Source organism: Drosophila arizonae, chromosome X, assembly GCF_054131065.1.
Source record: "Drosophila arizonae isolate 15081-1271.41 chromosome X, UAZ_ARI_1.0, whole genome shotgun sequence".
In the NCBI taxonomy this organism is placed as follows: domain Eukaryota; kingdom Metazoa; phylum Arthropoda; class Insecta; order Diptera; family Drosophilidae; genus Drosophila; species Drosophila arizonae.
In genome coordinates this window covers 12,621,559-12,645,087 of record NC_142927.1, presented here as the reverse complement: position 1 = coordinate 12,645,087, position 23,529 = coordinate 12,621,559, and the positions used below count along the sequence as shown (strand labels likewise).

At 39.8% G+C, this 23,529-nt stretch overlaps 2 protein-coding genes and 1 long non-coding RNA gene across 6 annotated transcripts; all 3 read right to left on the bottom strand.

Moving 5' to 3' along the window:
- Window positions 1-619: 619 nt before the first annotated feature.
- On the bottom strand, window positions 620-6,699 carry LOC149267900 (uncharacterized). Its single transcript, XM_089474455.1, has one exon. It carries the CDS (start codon window positions 6,180-6,182, stop codon window positions 960-962), a length of 5,223 nt encoding a protein of 1,740 aa, XP_089330581.1. The 5' UTR covers window positions 6,183-6,699; the 3' UTR covers window positions 620-959.
- A 154-nt stretch (window positions 6,700-6,853) lies between these two features.
- egh (beta-1,4-mannosyltransferase egh) lies at window positions 6,854-21,389 on the bottom strand. Of its 4 annotated transcripts, XM_089474461.1 has the most exons (4): window positions 18,078-18,303; window positions 11,799-11,855; window positions 10,096-11,475; window positions 6,854-9,614 (listed from the first exon to the last, which is right to left on the bottom strand). In XM_089474461.1, the coding sequence occupies exons 3-4, from the start codon at window positions 10,897-10,899 to the stop codon at window positions 9,042-9,044; spliced, it is 1,377 nt and encodes a 458-aa protein (XP_089330587.1). In that variant the 5' UTR covers window positions 10,900-11,475; window positions 11,799-11,855; window positions 18,078-18,303; the 3' UTR covers window positions 6,854-9,041. The 4 variants fall into 4 exon arrangements, with proteins under 4 accessions (XP_089330587.1, XP_089330585.1, XP_089330586.1 ...); XM_089474459.1 differs by lacking the exons at window positions 11,799-11,855; window positions 18,078-18,303 and adding an exon at window positions 20,214-21,389; XM_089474460.1 differs by lacking the exon at window positions 11,799-11,855 and having other exon boundaries at window positions 17,955-18,311.
- Window positions 21,390-22,529: 1,140 nt separating this feature from the next.
- LOC149267899 (uncharacterized) lies at window positions 22,530-23,334 on the bottom strand. Its single transcript, XR_016271084.1, has 2 exons — window positions 23,049-23,334; window positions 22,530-22,867 (listed from the first exon to the last, which is right to left on the bottom strand). It is a non-coding gene; the product is annotated as an uncharacterized LOC149267899 (long non-coding RNA).
- Between the last annotated feature and the right edge of the window lie 195 nt (window positions 23,335-23,529).

The window sequence follows — 23,529 nt, the reverse complement described above, 5'->3', positions numbered from 1 at the left end:
AAAGAGATAGTGATATAGTGCACGAAAGAGACAGGCATTCATTATTTTATAATTATGATTATTTAATATAGAGCTGTGCGAAAAATTTTAAAATATATGATAAATATACTATATATATGTATATCCCAATTTCAAACGGAATAACAAATTTTTTTTTTAATTTTTACAACACTTCAGTCAATTTACTGGGTAAGGGACAGCAGCGGCCGGGATTTTGGTGAGGAGCTGCCGAGTCCTGTCGAAGGACCATGGCCTGCGGCCGAAATGTTTGTCTGCCCACAGCTTGAAAGCTACCTCTAGCACATATTTCCGCCCCATTGCTTGGGTTGTTTACAAATTATTTAATTCGGAACCTACTCTCGCCCAAGCGCAACAAGTCCTTCGCCCTCTTCCCCCTATCTTGCTTCTGCTTGTGCAACTTGCGTTTGAATTGCATCGTTTGTAACTTTTTCAAGCAAAGTGAAAAAGCTGCAACAAACACGTCGAGCGCCCAGCCGCAATAACAGTAGAAGTTTTAATAGTAATTTGATTGATTATCAATATTTGCCGCCATTTATATGTTTACGTTTGTTGAGCTATCGAGATTTTTCGAATAGCTTTAAATTATTAAACGATTGAATTTACTTAATGATTAGTTTATTAGCGATTATTAGAGTTTACAGAGTTTATGTGATAGACGCGAGCAAGCGACTAGGCTGTCGTGCTGTCCGCTACTATGTTTGGAATAGTCAATCTAACACTGCATCTGCTCTAAACAAGAGTTAATTGCATACTAAGTACAATGTACGCGAGCCGGCGGATTAAGCTGAGCCGGTGCGTGGGTGAAAAAGACAACGCAAAAGGGAGAGCGTGATCTCCGTTACAAATTCTCTTAAATGATAGCATATTCTATGAACTGCCGCTCTTAATCATAATGAAGCGATGATTGCTGAGCCCAACATCCTCCCCCCGTTGAAGACTTAGTCTTCAACAGAATCCTTAAGGGGCAGCAAGCACAGCTTATTTGTAGCTCTTCTTATCTCGCCAGCTTCAGTTTTTAGTAGGGCTACCCGTGCAACGCCATCACTTCCAGGGATAAGTTCGATTATTCTGGCTAGTGGCCACTTAAGTGAAGGTAGATTCTCATCCTTCACAAGAACTATGTTGCCAACAGCCAAGCCAGGTTTGGAGGTTCTCCATTTCGCTCGCTGTTGTAACAAGTTGAGATATTCGTCCCGCCAACGAGTCCAGAACACCTGCTGGAGATAGCTTACGCGCTGCCAAGCATCCAAACGATTAAAATTGAGCCCTGTCAGGTTTGGCTCACTGAAGGACGAAGGAGGGCCACCGTTGAGGAAATGCGCAGGAGTCAACACGTCTATGTCTGATGGGTGCTCTGAAATCGAAACTAAAGGGCGTGAATTAACGACAGCAGCGATGTTGCAAACCAGTGTGCGAAGCTCATCGTAGGTTAGGACGGAGGACCCAACACATCGGTAAAAATGATGCTTCGCTGTCTTCACTGCAGCCTCCCACAAGCCACCAAAGTGAGGCGATCGTGGAGGGATGAAATGCCATTCGATTGAGTCTGCCAAACAGAAATCCTTCACAGCCTTCTGGTGGGTGTCTGACAGAAATAGACGCTTCAACTCCTGAAGCTGATTGCGGGCACCAAGAAAGTTTGTGGCGTTATCCGACCAGATTTGACTTGGCTTTCCTCTGGTGCATATGAAACGTTGAAGTGCATGCAAAAATGCCGCGGTAGTTAAATTCTTGACTAACTCCAACCAAATAGCCTTCGTAGCAAAACAAATAAACACACAAACGTAGCATTTCACAGGCGCCTTGTTTCGTGACTCAGGCTTGTAAAAGAAGGGTCCGCAAAAGTCGACTCCAGTCACTCCAAAGACCCGATAGCCGTCGACTCGATCCTTGGGTAGATCTGCCATTATGTGTTCAACGAGTCGGGGCCTTGCACGAAAGCAAATTACGCATCTCTGAATTACACTGGCTACAGTTTTTCTACCACCAATTGGCCAGTATTGGGAACGAACCAACGCTAGCACTGCTCGGGGACCAGCGTGCAAGTTTCGCTGATGGAAATGCATTATGATGGCTCTAGTTACTGGATGAACCTTGGGCAAAATAATTGGATGGCGACTATCAAAATTTAAAGTTGAGTTTTTGAGACGGCCATCGACACGTAGCAGCCCAATTTCATCAAGGAACGGTGACAGCGAGGCTAGACTGCTGGATGACGGAATCATTCCTTTATTTCGAAGAGCATTTATGTCGTCTGAGAGATGTGTTCGTTGAATCATTCTTAACAGTATATGAGTGCCGTTCCGGATGTCTGCTAGGGTTATTCCTGGACCATGACTTTTTTTAATAAACTTTGATACGTATGCAAACGTACGCTGCAAGCGGCCGAAAGAATTAACAAACTTGCAGTCCATAGAGACATCATGGACTGCGTCCTTTACAAGAAGCACAGTTCTTCGACGCTCAATTGAAGTTCTTTCTGGAAGTGCTGAGACTGGCCACTGAGATCTGGGCTTGCAGAGGAAACCTGGACCGTTGAACCAATGTAATGATGCATTTAAATCCGAGGGCAATGCACCCCGAGATAATATATCCGCGGGATTCAGTGTTGTAGGTATATAGTGCCATTCCATTGCTGATGTGAGATCTTGTATCGTGGCGATGCGATTTGAAACAAAAACGTTAAATCGTCCGGGCTCGTCATTGATCCAAGAAAGCGCAACAGTAGAGTCAGACCAACAATGAAACTCGCCTGCGAAAATGCCTAAGCGAGCCACTTCATTCATTAGACGCGCAAGCAACTCTGCCCCGCATAGTTCCAGCTTGGGAACCGTGAGCGTTTTTAGAGGCGCAACTCGAGACTTAGAGCAAAGCAACCTGCTGATGGTATGCTGACCTCTGGATACAATATAAATGCAAGCTCCGTATGCCTCGATGCTGGCATCGCAGAATCCATGGACCTCAACCTTCGATCCTGGTATTAATGATAGCCTGGGAAATGCACTACTAAGACCATTGCCAAAGTTGCTGCAAATGTCTAGCCATGCAGTGTGACATGCAGACGGGAGACTCTCGTCCCAATCAAGTTTATGCCTCCAGAGTTGTTGCAAGAAGATTTTAGCTTTCGTTATTACTGGGCCGACCAGGCCGAGGGGATCATAAAACCTAGCAATAGAAGAGAGAACAGAGCGCCTGGTGGGCTTAGAGGCTGAATTCAGGGCTAGATATGAGAAAAGAAGTTGATCAGATGCCGGATCCCATGCAAGGCCAAGTGTCTTTGTAATGTCGCTGCCATCGTTGAACCTAATGAGTGATTCCTTGTCGCAGTCTGTTACGCCGTCCAGTACCATGGGATGGCTTGAACACCACTTCCTCAATTTAAACTTCCCACATGCCAAGATTCCAGCTGTCTCTTGCATAACAAGTCTTGCTTCTTCGACTGAATTTCCTCCACTAATCAAATCATCAACATAGAAATCGCGAAGCAGTACGTCGGACCCGACTGGGAATGCGTTCCTTTCATCTACGGCAAGCTGATGCATGGCGCGCACAGACAAAAATGACGCTGGTTTTGTTCCATATGTTACCGTATCAAGCCTGAAAACTTCCAACTCATCATCTGGCGAATTCCTCCATAAAATGCATTGTAGATAGCTGTCCGGCTCAGGTACTTTCACGCAACGATACATTTTGCAAATATCGCCGGTGAGTGCAACTGGATAAGATCGGAAGCGCAATAATATGTCGACTAATTTTGGCTGAATGACGGGACCTGACATTAGAATGTCATTCAACGAATGCCCAGTTGTTGTAGATGCAGATCCATCAAAGACGACGCGAAGCTTGGTAGTTGTGCTATCATCCTTCAGAACGCAGTGATGAGGAAGAAAATATCTGCATAGATGCAATGAATCTAGAGGAACGCGTGACATATGACCAAGTTCAAGATACTCTTTCAGAAATGCTGAGTATTGAGACTTTATATGCGGCGAACGACTCAATTTCTTCTCCAAATTGAGAAACCGATGTCGCGCTTGCTCATAAGAATCTCCAAGAAGCTCGCAACTAAGCTTAACAGGCAGGCGTACTGTATATTGGCCACTAGCCAATCGATTGTAATGCCTCGCAAAATGCGCTTCGCAGTCTGAGTCTTCCTTGCTGAACTTTACAATGGAATCGCTGCAGCGCTCAACTTCCCAAAAGCGACGAACTAGAGTGTCCAACTTGATGTCAGCACAGGAGTCTGTAATCGGATCCAAAGGCGTCTTTGAAGCTATTAGCACGGAGTTGTGGTTGCGAGCCTCGCCACCTGATACAACCCAACCAAGACGAGTCTTCTGTAACAATGGAAGTCCAGGCATCAACTTGATTTGTCCCACACAGAGCAAATCATAAAACAGGCTAGCTCCGATAAGCAGATCTACTCGTTGCGGCCTATGGAAAGCTGGATCTGCCAACACTATATTTTGCGGTATGCTCCAATTGCTCGTATTCACATTAGAACTGGGCTGCCTGCCAGTTATATTTGTAGCTACCATAGCCGTTATGCTAGTTGTATATTCAGATGCATGAGCTTGAAGAGTGAGGCAAATGCTGCTGCCATCCATGGCAACATTGGAGTCGCCTACGCCGCATACAGATGCAACCGCTTTTGTTCTCTTAAGTTGCAGGAGATTCGCAAATCTGGCTGTAATGAGATGTAGTTGAGAGCCTGAATCTAAAAGTGCACGACAAGGAACAAGCTCGCCAAACCGATTCCTTGCCAGAACCACTGCGGTAGCCAGGAGCACAACGTCGCTGTGCCGATCCTGGGATAAGAGAGTAGTGGCTGGTGCTGAGGGCTGAGGGATGGTCTGTACTCTTGATGTTGAAGATTGTTGATGGGGCGGAATTGCTGCCTGCGATGTGCTGGAGTGGCCGAGGTGAAGAAGCGTATGATGCTTGACTCCACAGACCCGACAACTGCGCGAGCCACATTGTCGCGACTGATGACCTCCCTTGAGACAATTCAAACATAAGCCAGCCTTTCGGACCTCATTCAGGCGAAGACCAGGAGACAAGTTTGCGAATCTTGGGCATTTGTAGATTGTGTGCTCAAGATCATTACAAAAATTGCAACTGTGCGTACTGTGGCCGGTTATTAGAAATGCTGATCTGCTGGTAGCAACCTTACTGCAAGAATTCATCGGCTTACTTGACGAATAGTTTGTAAGAGCAAATTTCATCGATTCCAAAGTACGGCAACGAAGCTCAAGAAACGAGGAGACTTCTTCATATCTGGGTATCTGAAGAGCCATCTCTGAGTTGTCCAATTTCTCTTCCCATTTAGCTTGTGAGGCCTCATCAAGCTTCTGTAGCAGTATCTGAGCAATCATGGCACTGGCTATCTGCTCTGTTGTGCCCAGACTACTGAGCGCACGCATATGGACATTGAAGCTGTCAGATAGCTCACGCAGCTTGGTTATGGATCCGTTTTCTACTCTTTTGAGACCTAAGATCTTTACGATGTGGGCCTGGAAGATTAAACGTCGATTATCATATCTCTGCTTTAATAAATTTATGGCAATTGTATAATTATCATTAGAAATTTCCAAAGAGCGAACCGTATCCAACGCTGCGCCATCGAGGCAGGACCGGAGGTGCTGAAGTCTTTCCATATTGCTGATTTCTGGCCGACTTTCAATGATTGTAGAAAACATTGAGTAGAAATCAGCCCAATTAGCATATCCACCGCTGAACGTAGGTAGCTTTAATGGCGGCAACGCAGGTGCAGTCTGCAATCTGGGAGCGGATGCGCGAGGAGGGTCACTTGGACGACTAAACGTGGAACTGTGATGCACTTGAGCAGTACGACTTTGCACTTCGGACATTATTGTTGACTGCATGACCATTATTAAATCATCAAAGTCAGTGCGCAAATTGCTGGACATCTCAGTAAAGTCGAGCTCCTCTAGACTTTCATGGGCCTTGCTAAAAGAGTGGCTTAGCTTGTCGATATGCTCCAGTAGAACATTTAGAGTGCTGTCACTGTGATCGGCAAGAGCATCTGAATCGACCTTGGATTGTAGCTTTTTTACGCGTTCAAACACCGACTGTACCTTGAGCTTATAAAACCGCACGCGATCTTCGGGAGCAACTGCACTAGCATCTAAATTCGCCATGACGAGTACAGCAAGAGTAACACGATAGAGTTCAAAGTCGTTGGTGCGAGCGCGATTGCAAGAGTAAAGTAAATGTATATATGCTATAGCGCAGACACAAACTTGGAATAAGTCGTATTTGTCGAGCAGAGTACTTGCAACTTTAATAAACTGGCAAAGAATTATATTATGATACTCAAATAATATACACGTATGAATTGTTGCACACCGGTACGATTATTATGGACGCGCTCGTATCGCAGCCGTGGCGAAAGAGTGCAATGTCAACGAAGAATAACGGCAAGCATGTAATTACACTGTGCTTATGCAAACTTAATCACTTATAGATTGAAGCTATAGAACACGCAGTCACTAACCATAGACATAGTTCAGAAATTAGCAGATTCTTTATTAGATTGTCATTTGCAGAAGTTTTCGCATGTGTACTACTTTTACGGGCGCCAGTGTATTGCAGACCGAACGAAAGAGTGTCTGGCGAATTGGCAAAGTAACGGCACGCAACTAATCGCTATATACACTGCTTATGTTCACGGGTGTATGTATGTGTGTGATGCTGTCAATATATATATATGCAAATATGTAGAAAGAAACGAAAAGAGAATCACGTCGGGGTCACCAAATGTTGAGCTATCGAGATTTTTCGAATAGCTTTAAATTATTAAACGATTGAATTTACTTAATGATTAGTTTATTAGCGATTATTAGAGTTTACAGAGTTTATGTGATAGACGCGAGCAAGCGACTAGGCTGTCGTGCTGTCCGCTACTATGTTTGGAATAGTCAATCTAACACTGCATCTGCTCTAAACAAGAGTTAATTGCATACTAAGTACAATGTACGCGAGCCGGCGGATTAAGCTGAGCCGGTGCGTGGGTGAAAAAGACAACGCAAAAGGGAGAGCGTGATCTCCGTTACAAATTCTCTTAAATGATAGCATATTCTATGAACTGCCGCTCTTAATCATAATGAAGCGATGATTGCTGAGCCCAACAACGTTTTTGTTTACATTTTTAAACTGATCAAATTCCGTTGCATTGACTCAATTTGGCTATAGTAGCAGAAAGCCAACAGCAATTTCGCTTGCTGATGGTGTGTACACACTGCCCGTATAACAGCCCTGCAGCTCACACGCTGCTAAATTCCGTTGCGCCATTTGAATTTATATTCAAATTTTTTTGTCCTAACGCATTTTTTAGCTACTTATATGATGTTACATTATGAATTTTCACCTATCTTGAGCCAACGTAAAATAGGAAAAATCGCTAAAGACTGACGTATTTGATCAATTTCATTTTTATTTCTATTTTTTTAATAAAAAACACAAGTTGAATGTAAATTTTTGTTGTTTATATATATTTTGTTGATCATTTTATTATCATTTTGTATTTGGTTCTTTTCTTTCATTTGCAAACATTATTATGTGTTGGTGTGTGTTTGTTTGTTTGTGTGTGTGTGTTCGTGTGTATGAGTTATTTTGAAGGGATCGCGATTTACTGCTGGCGGCGGCTTTTTTGGGGCTCTTTGAATATGTATATGCAAAAGTGTGGGCGTGTCTGTGTGTGTGTGTTGATTGTGTTCCTCAAAGCACCAATAACAGTAACAAAAATAATAATAAAAAATATTATAATATAATTAAGAAACATTAAATGAATGCAAAAATTCGACAGGCCGCGGACCAGAACACGATTGTTATCATTCACACCGTGCGTGTGTGTGCGTGTCAGTATGTGTGTGTGTGTATTTGATGTTAAACAAAATATCCAAGTTTGATCAGTTCTCATTAATTTGAATATGCATTGTGTATGTGTGTTTCTCTCTGTGTGTGTGTGTATGTGTATAATAAATACGAAATTATGAAAAAGCGAATTAAGCTCCTTTGGATAAACTTAAGTGATGCAGGGACGAGCTTTAAAGGTCTTTTTCTTCAACTTATTTTCATTGTTTTTGTTGTTATTATGGTTATGGCATGTGGGCGTGTCCGTAGAGCTAACACAGCATACAAACATACATATATAAATATATATATAATGAGAGCCATACATAATAAAAACATGTATAAGTACATAAAAATCGAGGACTGCTGCTGCTGCTTACTGCTGATGACAATGATAATAATGATAATGATAGTGATAATGATTATGATGTTTGTTAATTTGGTGTGAATGATATTTAACAATTTATCAATTTACAATACATTAATGTACAAAGTTTTAAATTTAAATAATGATAATAATAAGTCTATATAAGTATACATAGATACATATACATACATATGTATATATATAAATACATTATATATATATACACACATACAAGAGCGCGTTACATTAATTTTTACTCGCTGCTACTAAAAACTAGGAAAAAAAAATTACACTTATAGAATTTAATATAAACTTAGAATTTGTTATATGTTGTTGCATGTATGTGTGTGTGTGGATGTGCATACATTCAGACAGTAGTATGCATACATATACATGTACAAATGTATTACTATTCTGTTTTTCTCTAGAAATTACAAATTAATTTTTTTTAACAATTTCTTTTTCAGGCCAAAGACAATTTTGAAATATGTTTTTCCTTTTCGTTTTTGTACAGAAACTAACAACAATTAGTGTGTGTGTGTGTGCATGTGCTTGTGTGTGTTTGTGTGCAACTTAGGCTTACATATAAAGATCATGACGTTGTTGTTGTTGTTGATGCTGCTGCAGTTGTTGTGCGATTACTTTTGTTTCATTTGGTTTTTCTTGCATTTTGATTAATTATTTGCTTTGTGTTAATTACAGCTAATTAGTGGAAAAAAAAAAAAAAGCAAAAAAACAAAAAAAAAAAATTAGAAGACTAATAGAAGAGGGGACACGCTTAAACCGTTTCCAGCACACGCACATCCTTCTGCACCACATAGAACTTGTGCTTCTTGCCCACCAGGCCCCAAATGACGGCCACGTTCTCGATGACGACGTTGACCGGTATCGTGCAAACGGCGCCCAGGACGCAAGCCAGAAACTTGAGCAGCCCGAAGCGGTAGAGCGAGAACGATTTGATGACACCAAACACATACATATAGATATTGATGGCCGCTATGAAGGCGCAGACGAAGTCAACGAGATTGGGACAGGGTATCGGATAGAGGCCGGCGAATATGATGTTCGATGTGGAGAGCGGCATCGTTACCCAGGAGTAGACACTGATGCCCAGCAGCAGCTTGTGCTTGAATGGTATCATCTTCGAGTGCACCACCAGGAGGATGCCCTGGAGCCAGCGCTTGCGCTGCTGCAGCAGATCCAGCAGCGTGAACGGCGACTTCTCGTACATCTCGCCCTCGATGAAGTTGAATGTGTAGCCCTGGCTGAATGCCCGCATCGCAAAGAAGCAGTCCTCGGCCACGGATCCGTCGATTCCATTGTCGAACGAAACGGAACGCTCAGCGCCAACCTATTCGAGGGAAATTCAAATTGTTAATTGTTTATCGATTATTGAGGGAATACGATTATCGATCAATGAAAGTCTTAAAGTGAGCACATCCAATGCATAGTAATAGTAATTAGAATGCTAATGATAATGACGATTCTAATGATATTTTATAATGCTAAGCACAATCATAATGCCGATAATACTGGTATTAGTATTGCCATGAGAAAATACAAATATACATACTAGTGCTCAGGCTAATGACAATGCTAATACTAATACTGATTACCATTTCGTATAAATACTATTTACCTAGGACTAATACTGGCTGATGGCAATACAAATAGTTATAGTAATAATCTTTTTAAGGATAATACTTATACTAATGCTAGTGCTAATAGTAATGCTAATACCTACTGCTAACTCCTATACTACCCTATTAGATCTGTACTCTCTTTATCTGCTTCCCTTTTGATCGAGCTGCCTCAAGAAGTGCAATACTCACTTGGGTTACCACATAGCTGCCCTTCCAGCTGAACAGTGGCTTGTGGAAGAGCTTGAACTGCAGACGCAGCTTGCCCATGTCGTCGGATACACGAAAACTGTCCGCCAAGGTGGTTAGCCAGTTGACGACATTCTCATTGGCATAGGTGATGAGGCCCTGGCCGAACGGATGCTTGCCATCCAGGACGAAATTGATGATGCCCCGCACCGAGTTCTCGGTGAGCAGAGTCTCCTCGTCCAGGTGGACGATCCAGTCGTTGTCGTTCAGCACATTCACCGTGTCCTCGAGGCAGTATTGAAGGGCGCGCGACTTGAACAGGGCGCCAGTTCGTGTCTTGTACTCCTTGGGTACGACTATTTCGCGAATGCGCCGGTGCTGCGCCAGATGCACCGCCTTGTCCGTGACGACCTCAATCAGGAAGTTCTCCAGGCCGGTGTCGAGGCACGTATTGATGTTCCGCAGCACATTCATCTTGACTAGTTCCGGGAAATCGCCGCGTGTGACCACGCGAATGCAGATGAACGGCGCCAACAGGGGGCTACCCTTGAGGACGACCTTCTCGGGAAAGGCGTTGTAGAAGACAAGGCCGCAGAAATTGAATAGCACCTGGGGCAATGTGAGCAAGGTGAGGAAACGCAGTAAGTACAGCAATACGGTGGCCAGCTGGCCATACTCAGTCCATGGATCGACAATGGTGAAGGAGTTCTCATCGATCTTAATACCGCCGGAGAATACTTCGCAGGTAATTATCACAGTGAAGAGCAGCGTGCAGTGCAGCAGATGCTTCGTTGTCGAGTTCATCATATTGAGTGTGCACTGTTGCTGTCCAGTGTCTTCTTGACTGCTTGCTTTTGTTTATATATATGTATGTGTGTGTGTGTGTGTGTGTGTGTGTGTTCGCGTGTGTCTGATGGATTTTCTCTTTTGTTTCTCCTAATGCTTTACTTTATTTTTAATTTGCTTATGTTTCCTCTTCGATTCTTTGTTTTTTGTTTATTTGGATAGCGACCCAGACGGGTGAATGGGAGGATGCGGGTATCCGTTGTATTGTATCTTCGTTTTTTGTTTTTGTTTTTATTTATTTTGGTTTAGTTTGGTTTGTGCAGAGTTTTGTAGCTCTTAACTGGTATATACTGTATCTATGCTCTAGTTTAATATATTCTTCGTGTTTTTTCTTTCGCTTTTTCGTTTTTGTTTTTGTTTTTGTGTTTGCTTTGTTTTATTGCAATTGTTAATTGTTGCTAGTTGTTGTTGTTGTTGTTCTTCTTCTTCTTCTTCCACTTCAAGCTGTTGTTGTCGTTCAACTGTTGCCCTTGGTTGCTGCCGTTGATAATTCGCTTGGATTCGTTGCCGTCTCGCACTCTGATGAGGCACTCATTTCTATAATAAAAGAAAATAATCAATTAAAGTTCGATTCCACACTATAATGTCACAAATCGTGCAACATAAATAAGATAATGCGCCAATTCGATTAGTTCATATACCAAGAAAATGCCAAGCAGCTGATAAGTCCCTTCTCCCTCTCCCTCTCCCATCCTCTCTCTCACTGTCTTACAATATATATTTATTTATAAATATTTCACAAATAATTTCAATTAATTTAAGCGTGATATCAAATTCTTTTGAAAATGAAAATCTAAATCAATTTAACTTCAATAAATTCTTATATCATATATATATGCTTCTCTATCATATATACATACACATATCTTTATATATCCATTTAACCTTTTGAGGCGTTTCTTTTGTTTTCCGTTAGACTGAAAAGTCGTCAAAATTATTTTTTGCTTATGATGGAATTTACGACTGTGAAGTGTGAAACACCCGAAGAGGTAGACGCAGACGCAGACGCAGACACGCACACGCACACGCACACGCGCACACAGATGCCCGCACGTACGCACGCACCTCACCCTCACACCCTCACACTCTCACACCCTCACAAACACACATATGCGATTCACATGTGGCTTATCAGGGGGTATCGCGTGCGTAGCAACCCATAACCAAAGCACTTAAACAGCTCTGGCCAACCAGCAACGGTTTCTCAATACCCTACACCCAGCGTATGAGGGTATGTATGTGCACCATATGCAGGCTCTACAACCCGAACAGCAACAACAAGAGAAAGTCCTCTACAGGATTCACAAAAAACAAGAAGACCCAGCTAATTTCTATACAAAGTGTTTTCCATATATGGGTACAGTCGAGTCTCGATAATTCGTACCCCGATATGTCGATATGTCGAAGAAAATCAATCCCCTTGAAGGAAATTCGTTCTCAATAATTCTCGATAATTTGAATTTCTGTGTAAATCGAAAAATCCCTTTGGCATTTCGGATGATCAAGATTCAGTATATGAAATATGTATATAATATTTTATACTTATATATGTATATATAGTCTTTAGTACATATACATAACTATATATGTAGTTAATTATCACATTCAAAATAGTTTGAAGTTTACTATCTTCCATTTTCATTCCATTCAATTCGAGTGAATTAAAATGCTTTATTCGAGATCATATGCATTTCAAAATATTATTTAAAAAACACATTAAATATAATATAAAAATATAGTAACTCTACATACACACATATATTATATATATTATACCACTTGCATTAACTAGATCTTCACAATAAATCCCTATAATATGCACTTCAATTTGATCTATAGTAAAAGTTATCTATCATATTGTAGCGCAACTATGGCGGCATCAAGAAAAGTTAGTCAACTTGAATGTTAAGACCATTCACATTAAAGATAATGATAAAGTATTCTGCTCTCCCTCGCTCTCTCTCTCTCTCTCTCTCTCTCTCTCTCTCTCTCTCTCTCTCTCGTTCACTTACTTTTATTTTGTTATATAGTTTTATTGCTTTTGTTCTTGTTGTTATTGTTTGCACCGAGATTGGGGCAGTAAAGTGTGCCCACACACCCATAAGACACACACACACACACACATACACATTGGATATATAGTCCAATTTACATGGGGGCAAATAGTTTCGCCTTCAATAATTAAGAAGTTCAAATGCCATCGATTTGATTATAATTGCCCCTATTTATTGCTGTCATTGCCGTTGTCATCGTTATTGTTATTGTTATTCCTGTTGTCATTAACATTATTATTATAATTGTTATTATTAGTAGTCAAAAATTGACCAGGGTTAACCAAAGTGCAAGTCCAGTTCATGCAATTAATGAGCAATAAAAGCAAGTGAGAGCACTGCAATCGGGCGTGCTCGACTAGCCGATACCTTACAAAATAAAAGTTAAGTACTTGTCACACACTTCAGCAGAATCTATTGAACAAACCTGTTAGCTCAAAGAATATATAGAGAACATATATAAACGTATTTATATGTATCACTTCTCCGCACTTGCTTTATATATATATATATATGCCTCACATCACTTCCTATCATATCTATAAGTGCTGCGAAAATTCCCAAAATGTGACAAATCAAAAGCCTTGCGTGGGTGGGAATTTTCCAATTCCTTTGATTCATTTATTTTTAATTTCTTTTTTTTTTTTATACAATTTAATTTGGTCGAGTTTATTTGAATAGAGTCGATAGAATCGATAGAGCGGCATTATAGGTATTAGGTGATAGCAGCCGGCAATAGCTGTGTGACTCAAAAGCTATCCCCAACAAAAAGCTAGTATACTAAATAAATGGGGCATGACTAACTGGGAGCTTTGGCGAAATTTATCACTGTCTTTCCTAATGAGGCATTACACTTTGTTTATATTTATTATTAATATTATATTAATATTGGCAACTCAATCGACGTTTATGATTAAAGGGGAAAACCTGAACAGCTGATATATGTACAGGTATATATATAGGTATATACATATATATTTATTCATTTCCCAAAAAACGAAATATTATCAGAGCTGCATAAAGCTCAATCATTTCGAGATCGGGCAGTTGAAGAGCCAATATACTCTATATGCCAAGAAGCATCAGAATCTGAATCAATTAAAATTTTGAGACAGTTCAAATTTCATAGAATTTAATCACTTGAAAGCAATTGAAAATGTTCCCAAATTTAGATCCATCAAGTATACCCAGATGTACATATAGAAATGGCTAGCGTTGTCTACAGTTCATTTTTATCGTATCGATAAAGTTTCAAATTAAATACAGTTTGCGATTTGTTGATTTGTTTGTTTTTTTTTTTGCTTTGATTTTTGGGACCCCCTGTGAATTTGCTCAATCAATTATTATATTATTGTTAGTCCAATGCCCAATGCACAATATTTGGTTGGTGCTCTAGACGGCGTCGACGGTCACTTGGAATTTGCTGGGCGTTACGATAATGATTACGATTACGATAGGGGCTCACAAAACTTAACAGAGAGTGAGAGAGAGAGAGAGAGAGAGAGAGAGAGAGAGAGAGCGAGAGCGAGCTGGCAAACTGATAAGCAAAAGTATACATCTTATATTTATATAGTATACCGTATATGAACAAATATATGATAATATATACGTGTATATGCGTATATGTGTTTAACTTATATATATTTATAATTTGATGATTAATTGTCGCAATCGCAGCTAGTGACGCTGGTCTTAACGGGCCTTACGCTGTTTCCACTAGATAATTGCGCTGCAAACTTCAGCTCTTCCCATTTTCCCACCCATTTATCACAAGTGGGCGCGATTTTAGCCGTATGCGTGAAATATTTCATGTACAAGTACGTAAGTTCCAAGTATTTTCAGTTAAATTTGTTCTTTTTCAAGACATCTGAGAGATGGAATGAACATGTAGATATATAGATATAGAATATATGCAGATAAACAGATATACATTTTGTTTAATTTCTATATAGAATATGTAGTTTAAATAGAACATATATAGATACATATATATAGAGATATATTCATATATCATACATATATATAGATTATTATATAGATTCTGTCTGTCTATATCTATATATCTCCATATATATCCGTACAGCGTAATCTACAGGTCTAGCCCATCTATATATCTCTACATATGTATATAAATTCTATCTATATAATTAACTCATTGCCTCTCTATCTGTCTATAACTTCCATACGTTAACCTTTTAAGTCGAAAATCTTTACCAGAGCTAAGGCAGAGTTTCACTCAAGTTTCACTTTTTTTTTTATTGATATTTTAATTTATAAGTTTGCTTTATATATCTTTTAAACTTACTTTTTTTGCCTCGCCTCACAGCTAAATGAATTTGAGCTCATTCGCTCTTGTGGGTGAGTTTAGTTACAGCACTTTTCACTCATAGATTCGAAATGCTAGCCTAATGAATCACTTAAGTTACATTCCATTGCACTAAGAGGGAAAACTAACCTTTGTAAGCTCTCCCTCTCTCTCTAGCAGTCTGCCTCTCCCTCTCCCCATTATGTGACAATTAATCATTCAATAATTATGATAGTATATATGCTCAGATGCTTAGTATATATACACATAAGTATATCATTTAATAGAATCAAAATCGATTAAATATTGAGGCTGACTACCTCGTTTGTCGCTCGAGTCAAAGTTTATCAGTTCTCAGTTCTCAGCTCTCAGCTCACAGTTCTCGGATGTGGCTGGTGAATCACCATGTGTGACTTGACTCGGTGCTGTTTGATCGACTCAGTCTCTCAGTTCCTGTCCGATAGCTGATATATGAGGCATACCCCTTCGAGCACAGAGCCTGGTCGGGTCTCTGATTGTTGCTGCTCTTTCTCGGGGGCGTAATTAACTTGAATCACACACAGGCGATAAGCGCAATACAGATGGAGACCCATTCAAAGTGCAAACGAGAAGTAATTCCAATCGTTAATAACAACGCCAACGAAACCAGTTCGACCAGGCAATGCCCGACTGGCAGATGCCTGGCTATCTGGCTCTAAAAGTGAATTAAGTCACCAGAGAACTGGGGGGATGATAGTGTCGACTTTAAAAGCACATATAGAGCACATTAAATAGTTGTTGAAACTTGCGCCCATTACTGGAAATAACTAAAGTTCACTTCTATTTTTATTGGCAAAACAAGCAGCCCACTTGATCGTGATTAGGCATTGATATATTATATATGGTACATCGATACGAAACGAGCCGATGCAGGGTATATCGGGCAGCAACAAGTGCTCAACTAAATATCTCACAATGACTCCTCATTTACTGATGACGCGCGTGTTCTAAGCCACTTGAGAGTCCTGAACGACCTTAGATGCGTCTTATCAACCATCATATGCTCGTTGTATATCAAACAAAAAGAAAACAGTTATAAAAAGTTTTTATGACTTTTGGGCTATTATTATGTATTTCGTGCTCTTAGCCAAACCATTCAAAAATTCTCGATTGTTGGGTACAACTGGGGGCAATTCAATCGCACTCGATGCACTGTTGTATAACATCCTAGAGATGAGCGCTTTCTAATATTTCTTGTAAATAGAACAAGTTCGCCTTATCAGATACAAATATAGCCAAGTTTTTACAAGGCCTAACTGAATTAGATAGTCTGTAGGCATTATTATCTGAAACTGCTTTTGCGGAAAAGATTATTTTATCAAAATTTCGTCAAAATGTTATCAAGTCCTTAAATATAGCGCTTCTATAGGGTATTCACTATAGACAACAACAAATTTCACTATCGATGGTAGCTTAAGTGAAACTTAAAACAAAAAAAAAAAAAAAAACAAAAAAAAAACTAGCTAAGCAGCCAGATTTATTTTTATGGATTCCTTGCTAAAAACTAAATCCAATTATACTATACTTAATTATATGCATCTATATCCACAGTTCCCTAAGACTTTATGTTAACTAATTTAGGTCTGTTCTGATTAAGTTAAGCCAAAGCCAGTGAGTGCTCGCTTTAGTGGAGGTATACTGTAGTCGTACTGTTGTAGCTATTCATCATTAACATATATATTTTAATCTTATAAACTATTTATTGCCAACTTGTTTTCGTATAACAAGCGTTAAAGGAATTTCTAGCACACATTTTGTATATTCTGCTCCATCGCAGATACCCTGCACTGGGAATGCAGGGTATAGACACGGGACGCTTCACTGAACACCGGTAGTGCATCAGCTTGTTGTTTTTTAAGCTCTTTGTGACTGCTGTCCATTGTTATTGTTGTTAAATGAAAATCATTTTCGCACGAAATAAACAACAAACAAAAGTACGTCAGTGCGAACTGACTGACTGGGAGATACCCTGAATAAGGCAACGTATCGCAGATTTCAGTTAGTACAAAGCATATATACCCACTTTGCTGGATACAGCTCTACAAGGGTATTCAAAAATGCAACAAACTCAGAATGCATTGTTTACGAACTAAGAACAATATGTTGCTGCAAAGCCTAGCGCACAAAAGGATTCCAATTTGTATATATGTATATATGGCAGATATACTATAGACTTATCTATATAGCTGGATATTACATAAGCACAATTAAAGCTGGGGAATTTCCGGCGACAGCAACAACAACAACAACAACAGAAACTGAATACCTGTAATTAACAGGGCAGGCAATTAAACGACCCATAAGCCCAACGATCGTAAAACTAATATATGTATACTATATATATTATATACATATATCAAAGAATTAGAGGCGTACAGGCCTAATACGACCAGAGCTTTATATTAAAGTAAATTTTTTAATACTTTGAATACCGCAAATATGTAGCTTTTTTTATTTAAATATTTTAGATTGAATACAAGTTTTTCTGAATATCGAATAGAAATCACGACACGTACTCCACTCTAGCTTAAAACACAAAGTTCGCAAACGAAATGAGGGAGGGGGAGGGTATAAAAAAAATAAGTACAACTCGAGTCCATTTACAGTGCATATGCTCGTACCTAAATAATGGCTGTGTACTTGACGAACGATATTGATGACCCCGTCAGGTGTCAGGTGCGAAATTCTTTCTGTTTTTTTTTTCACGTACAGACGTTACAAAGTTTGAAGTTTCGTTTACCCACCCGTTGCCGTTGTTGTTGTTGTTTAACAAGCCATTGCGTGTTGTTGTTGTTGTTTCGTTAAATTTTCGCGCGTTTCGTTAAGATTTGTAAATTCGTTTGTTTTATTATTTTTTATTATTATTGTTATATATTTTGTTTGTTTTTTTTTTTTTTTTTTTTTGTAGGAGCTGCGAAGCTTGAACTTCGAAGGCAGCCGTTACACTGAGGCGGCGGCGAAGAGAGAGTCCCACAAAATGGCGAGTGGCTACTACCAAGCATGAGAGCGAGAGCGAGAGCGAGAGAGAAAGACAGAGAGCGTAAGCGACAAAGAGATGGAGCTAGCCCGCGTTTAGCCGACTGCGTGAGTTGTGTGTGTGCGTGTGTGAGGCAGGCTGCGGGCTTATTGTGCATGTGTGTACACAGTGGCGGCGCATGTATTGGTGGGCCGCAGTCATAATAATAAATTAAATACGTTATCAAAGTACAACAGCGGTCGCTACGTTGATTATGAAGTTATATGAATGTTGGCCCGTTTTGATTCAATTGTGCATTAAATGCCGGCACACACAGACACACACACACGCATATCTACAGTCAAGAATCGGGAAAGGGCAAAGGAATCGGCAAAAAATAAAACTAATATTGATAGCAATTTATTATAATGAAAGAATTGTTTGGAAATATGCATTTATAAATCGAAACAGGAGTATGTAAAATCTATAAACATACATATATTTATTTATATGAAATGTGAAATGCTTCCTTTCTCAACTGTTCGTTAATGGAGCTTCCACTGTATCTTTGCACATGTGTATTTGTTTTTGATATATATACATATGCACACACATATATGTATGTATTTATTTATGAATAATAACTAAAAAAAAAAAAAAAAAAACAACAACAAAAAAACTGAAACAGTAGCAGATTAGCAATTAAATAAAAGAAATAAAGAACTAGCTGCGTTATTGGACATTCCTTTCTGGGTGGCTAACAGGTGGCCACTAGTGGGCCATTCCGCATTACTGTTATTGTTGTTGCTGGATTTGTCACGCGCTGCGCGTACGTACAGTGAGCAGCAGCTGCCTCCTACCGGCCTCCCTGTCTCCCGCCTACCGTTATCGCAGTAGGTTGTGCAAACACACACACACACCCACGGCTCATTGCGTTCGCTCGCATGTGTGTGTGTGTGTGTATGTGTGTATGCATAGGTAGATAAGCGTCAGTGCGTACACAATCAAGGTACGCTAATTATAACTACAAATAAAGCCTAAGTAACATTTGTAATGGAAGCAGCAACAACAACAATAACAATAACAAGAACAACAACAACAAACACACGTACACTCATCAAACACTTTGAGTCCGCATGTCCCTGTCACAATAATCGATAACAAAAACAAAATATTTGTAGCGTATAAATGCCCCTGAGGCCTTTAATTACTGGTCAATCAGAGCTCATCACTGCTGCGAATTGTGTTTGTGTTTTTATCGCTAAATTTTTTTTTTTTTTATTTAGTTTGATTTTTGTTAAAGTTTAAGCCCATGGGAAACACACCAGTCAACATATAAATAGGTTAATTATTAATAAATATATTTCAAGCGAACACATAATCTCAATAAAGCATTTTTAGCCTTTAAAGTGTAGCTTTTTATAGCTGCTTCTCAACACTGTTGGCAATGCATATCAAATGAGAACAAAAAACGCATTCCGTTAGTCTAACTTGCATTGTGGAATCCAATTGGGTTCTCTGTTAATTTGAAATAAGGTCACATTGACAGTTGCCATGCTCAAATAGGAGTTGATTTGCAAACGGAGACAGACCTAAGCACGAAACCACCCCGAAAAACTCGCTCAGTTCACACCTTAATGTACGCTTGTATGTGCATGTCGATATATTAATATTTTGTTCATTTTATATAGTCACACTAAAATGCAATTAATACAAAATCTCATCACTAGGGCACCCACGTTAACCCACACACACACACACTCGCACACTGAGACTCATGTACATGTATTATGGGCTGGCGACCTTGTATTAGGCGTATGATGGGCATAGACAAACGGCAAAATGTGCTAATACAGGTGCAGGTCCGTTAGAAAGCTCTCTCACACACTCGAATTGTGAATATCATTCTCTCATTCTTACTTACCATGCTGTTGGTCACGAAAAACACAAATGGCTGCTTCCCAATGGAACAAGGAAGAGGAACTGGCAGGCAATGGCGCGTTGTTGTTGTTGATTTTGTTGTCGTTGTCGCGTTGTCGTTGCAGGAGCGGTCTTCGGTAAATAGGCGTTGCTGTGTGCTCGATAGATAGGACGCCCGGGTATCAGCCAGTCACGCACGCAATGTGGGAAGGGCAGGACTCTCCTTGCTGGAGTGCGCACAGGGTGTGTCGTGTGTCTGCACGCGCTTCGCGTAAACAAACGAAACGGTTACGCGAATATCGATGACGCCCAAAGAGCAGAGCCGTTTCACGTTACGATGCGCGGGTGTGCGGAGTATTTGAGCACAAGGGGACTCTGGGCGGATGCTCGCTTGTTCGCTTGCTAACTATCTCTTTCTCTTTCTCTCTGCTGATGCTCTCTTGTTGCTAGCTGTGGCAAATGTCGGCGCCGATTTGTTTGGTTTATTTTTATACATACAATTCGAATGTTTCCTTGGCGTGCTGCAGCATCAACAAATCTCATTAATATTTGCGATTTTTATTGAATTCAATGAGCACACATCTTAATATTCACTAGAGCATATGTATAAATATATATGTATATATATATCTCTCTTTTTTATTTTAAATGCCTCGGTAATTTCTTCAGCTGCTCTCTTTGCGTCTTACACCCGGCGACAAGCGTGTGATTTTTGCACTCTCCTCTCCACTCTTCCTCTCGTATGTTCAATCTTTACCCAAACCGAAGCGAATGATTACAACAAAAACACAACTATTTGGTACGGAAAAAGAAGCTAAGGCAATCGGGTCAAAATTAGTTAAATTATATATCGATCGATATTTGGCAGGAGAAACAAACGAATCAGTTTTTTTTTCTGTTGGATTTTTTTTTTTTTTCTTTTTATACAGGCGCGATGGTAGTGGCGGCACGAAAATTGCAAATTGATTTTTGTTTTGTGCGAGTGTTTTCCGAAACTGTAGCTTAGTGAATGGCTACTACTAGTGTTTAATTGCTTGGCGCGCACATTTTGCCGTTTAAGCCCGAAAAAACAATGACTGTTTTTCTTTTCTGAGAATAGCTAATAAATATAAACCGCCGCACTGGCAACGCGACCGCAACAACAAAACACTAGTGCCATAAAAAAAATTAATCGATGAGTTATGCGCATCACTAGTATTGCGACAACCATCTTAACATGCGCTGTTAACACATATCGCTTTATAAAGCAATCGATATTTGAAATATCGAACAAGGACAAACTCAATAATTAAAAAAACCTAATTTTTCATTAATGCCAGAGTATAATGAGCTCAAAACATTTTGTAAAACATTTATTAATTTTTAAAATCATTTTGTCAGTCTGGAAGCCATATTAATATAATTACGCGGTTTGACCATATATCGATAGGTGTGTAATTCAGTATTTTATATTTTGTGTTTTATTTTATAATTTACCTTTACGGATTATTGCACAGAAAAGAAAGAATGTATTCAGTTGCTTACATGCATTCAGGTTGCTTTTAGGATATGAAATTAAAAAATGGTAACATAGTATATTTAGTGTATTTTCGCAAATACCAAATAGGTATTTCCATATGTACTTCCATCGATATCGATAAACATTACTTTATTAGCGTGCGACGTGCGCTGCGGACGTATGTTACGTGTGTTTTCGGCTTGTTAACTTTTTTTTATTGTTTTCCTCTCTTTTTTTGTTGTTGTTATTGTGCGTGTGCGTGACTGCAGCTAAGCGCAGCCGTAACAAGTATCAAATATAACGAAATTTCAATAAGTTGCCAAGAAACAAGCCAACAGCAATTGTATATGCAGCGTTCTAAGGCAATGGCTGTGCAGAAAACTTAAACAAACAAAAGAACTAGACCAAAGGTAAAGAAGCAAAGAAGAAAAAAACGTGTGTTGGGTCGCAGCCGCAACCGAAGCGCGGAGCCATAGGCAGAGCCAGAGCTCAAAATCGTGTGCTCGCTGCTCCAAGAGGCTGAAGCTGAAGTAGTGGAAGAAACAGCAGCAGCAGCAGCAGTAGGCGAACAATTGTTCAATTGCCATTGCGACTCGGCGCTCTCTGTCATTCTTCCTCACTCTTTCTCTCCTTCTCCTTCCCCTTCGCCACTGCTGCTGACCGGCCGCCTGACCGTCAGCGTCGTCATTCGTTTTGTCGTTGCCTTTACCCGTCGTCTGCTCTCTAAACGCGCGCGTTCGTCGCTTTTCCTCTTCCGGCCTGGCCACTCTGAAGTTAACGGCAAACAGCAACCAGCAACAACAATAACAAGAGCAACAACAATAACAGAATCAGCGGCAAAATTAAATTGCGATACGCATAATAGGAACAAAAATGGTAAGTTCACAGTTACTACAATGTGTTTATTTGTTTGTTTGTTGTGTATGTTGCTTGTTGTGGATGGTCTTGATCATATCATGACTTATGCATTTTCGATGTTGATGTCGTCAAATAGCCGCATTTGACGGCCAAAATTCAATGGCCACTGACAGCAAACGCATCATCAGCAACGACGGCAGCGCAGTCGCTGCTAGCAGCATCTACGGCAGCAGCAGCTGAGTGTGTGTACGCTAGCCATCTCGCTCGCACTTGCTAACTGCGTGCACAACCACATGGTGGGGCTAAAAGAAAAGCAAAAACAAAAAATGAATAAAAAAAACGCAAATTTACCAAAGCAAAAACAAAAACATTTCAATGTGACAATGGCGAATTCGAGTATTGAAACGACAGAGGGTGTGAGCGAGAGATCAACACAGTGAACAGTGCTACACGCGACACAATTAATTTGCATTGTTTGTTTACATTTGTTGCCATTTCTTCGTTCCATTTATTTGATCTGTTTATTTCCTTTACCCACAGTGTCGCGGCTTTAATTTCATTACACAATTTTTTATGGGTGAAAATCGTTAAGCGATTTTGTGCTAGGTTAGGGTTAAGGCCATGCGCCCGTTGCCATAGTAAACCACCTAAGCTTGCTTTGATTTGCCTCAACCATTTTGTTTTTGTTCTCTGCTTCAACCACTCCACAATTTTGTTCAGAATGAGCTTTATTAGCTGTTTGTTATTTTCTGTTTATTGATGAGGCCTTTAAGGTGTACAATATACAAAACTGGATCTACAGTGAACAATGGTTATAAATAATAAATATTATTCTTTAATTAACGTATTCATTTCCTCAGAATTAGCTTTAGATTTATTAATTTGCCAGCTCAATTGATTCGATTACAAAGAATATGATTTTTTAGCAGACATACTGATATGGATATACATATAAGAATATATT

Excerpts from the sequence above, each read along its gene's own strand:
- egh (XM_089474459.1), bottom strand. The coding sequence starts at position 10,899 with ATGATGAACTCGACAACGAAGCATCTGCTGCACTGCACGCTGCTCTTC. Across the intron at positions 9,615-10,095 it reads GCAGCTATGTGGTAACCCAA|GTTGGCGCTGAGCGTTCCGT; the intron begins GTGAGTATTGCA and ends TCCCTCGAATAG.
- LOC149267900 (XM_089474455.1), bottom strand. The coding sequence starts at position 6,182 with ATGGCGAATTTAGATGCTAGTGCAGTTGCTCCCGAAGATCGCGTGCGG.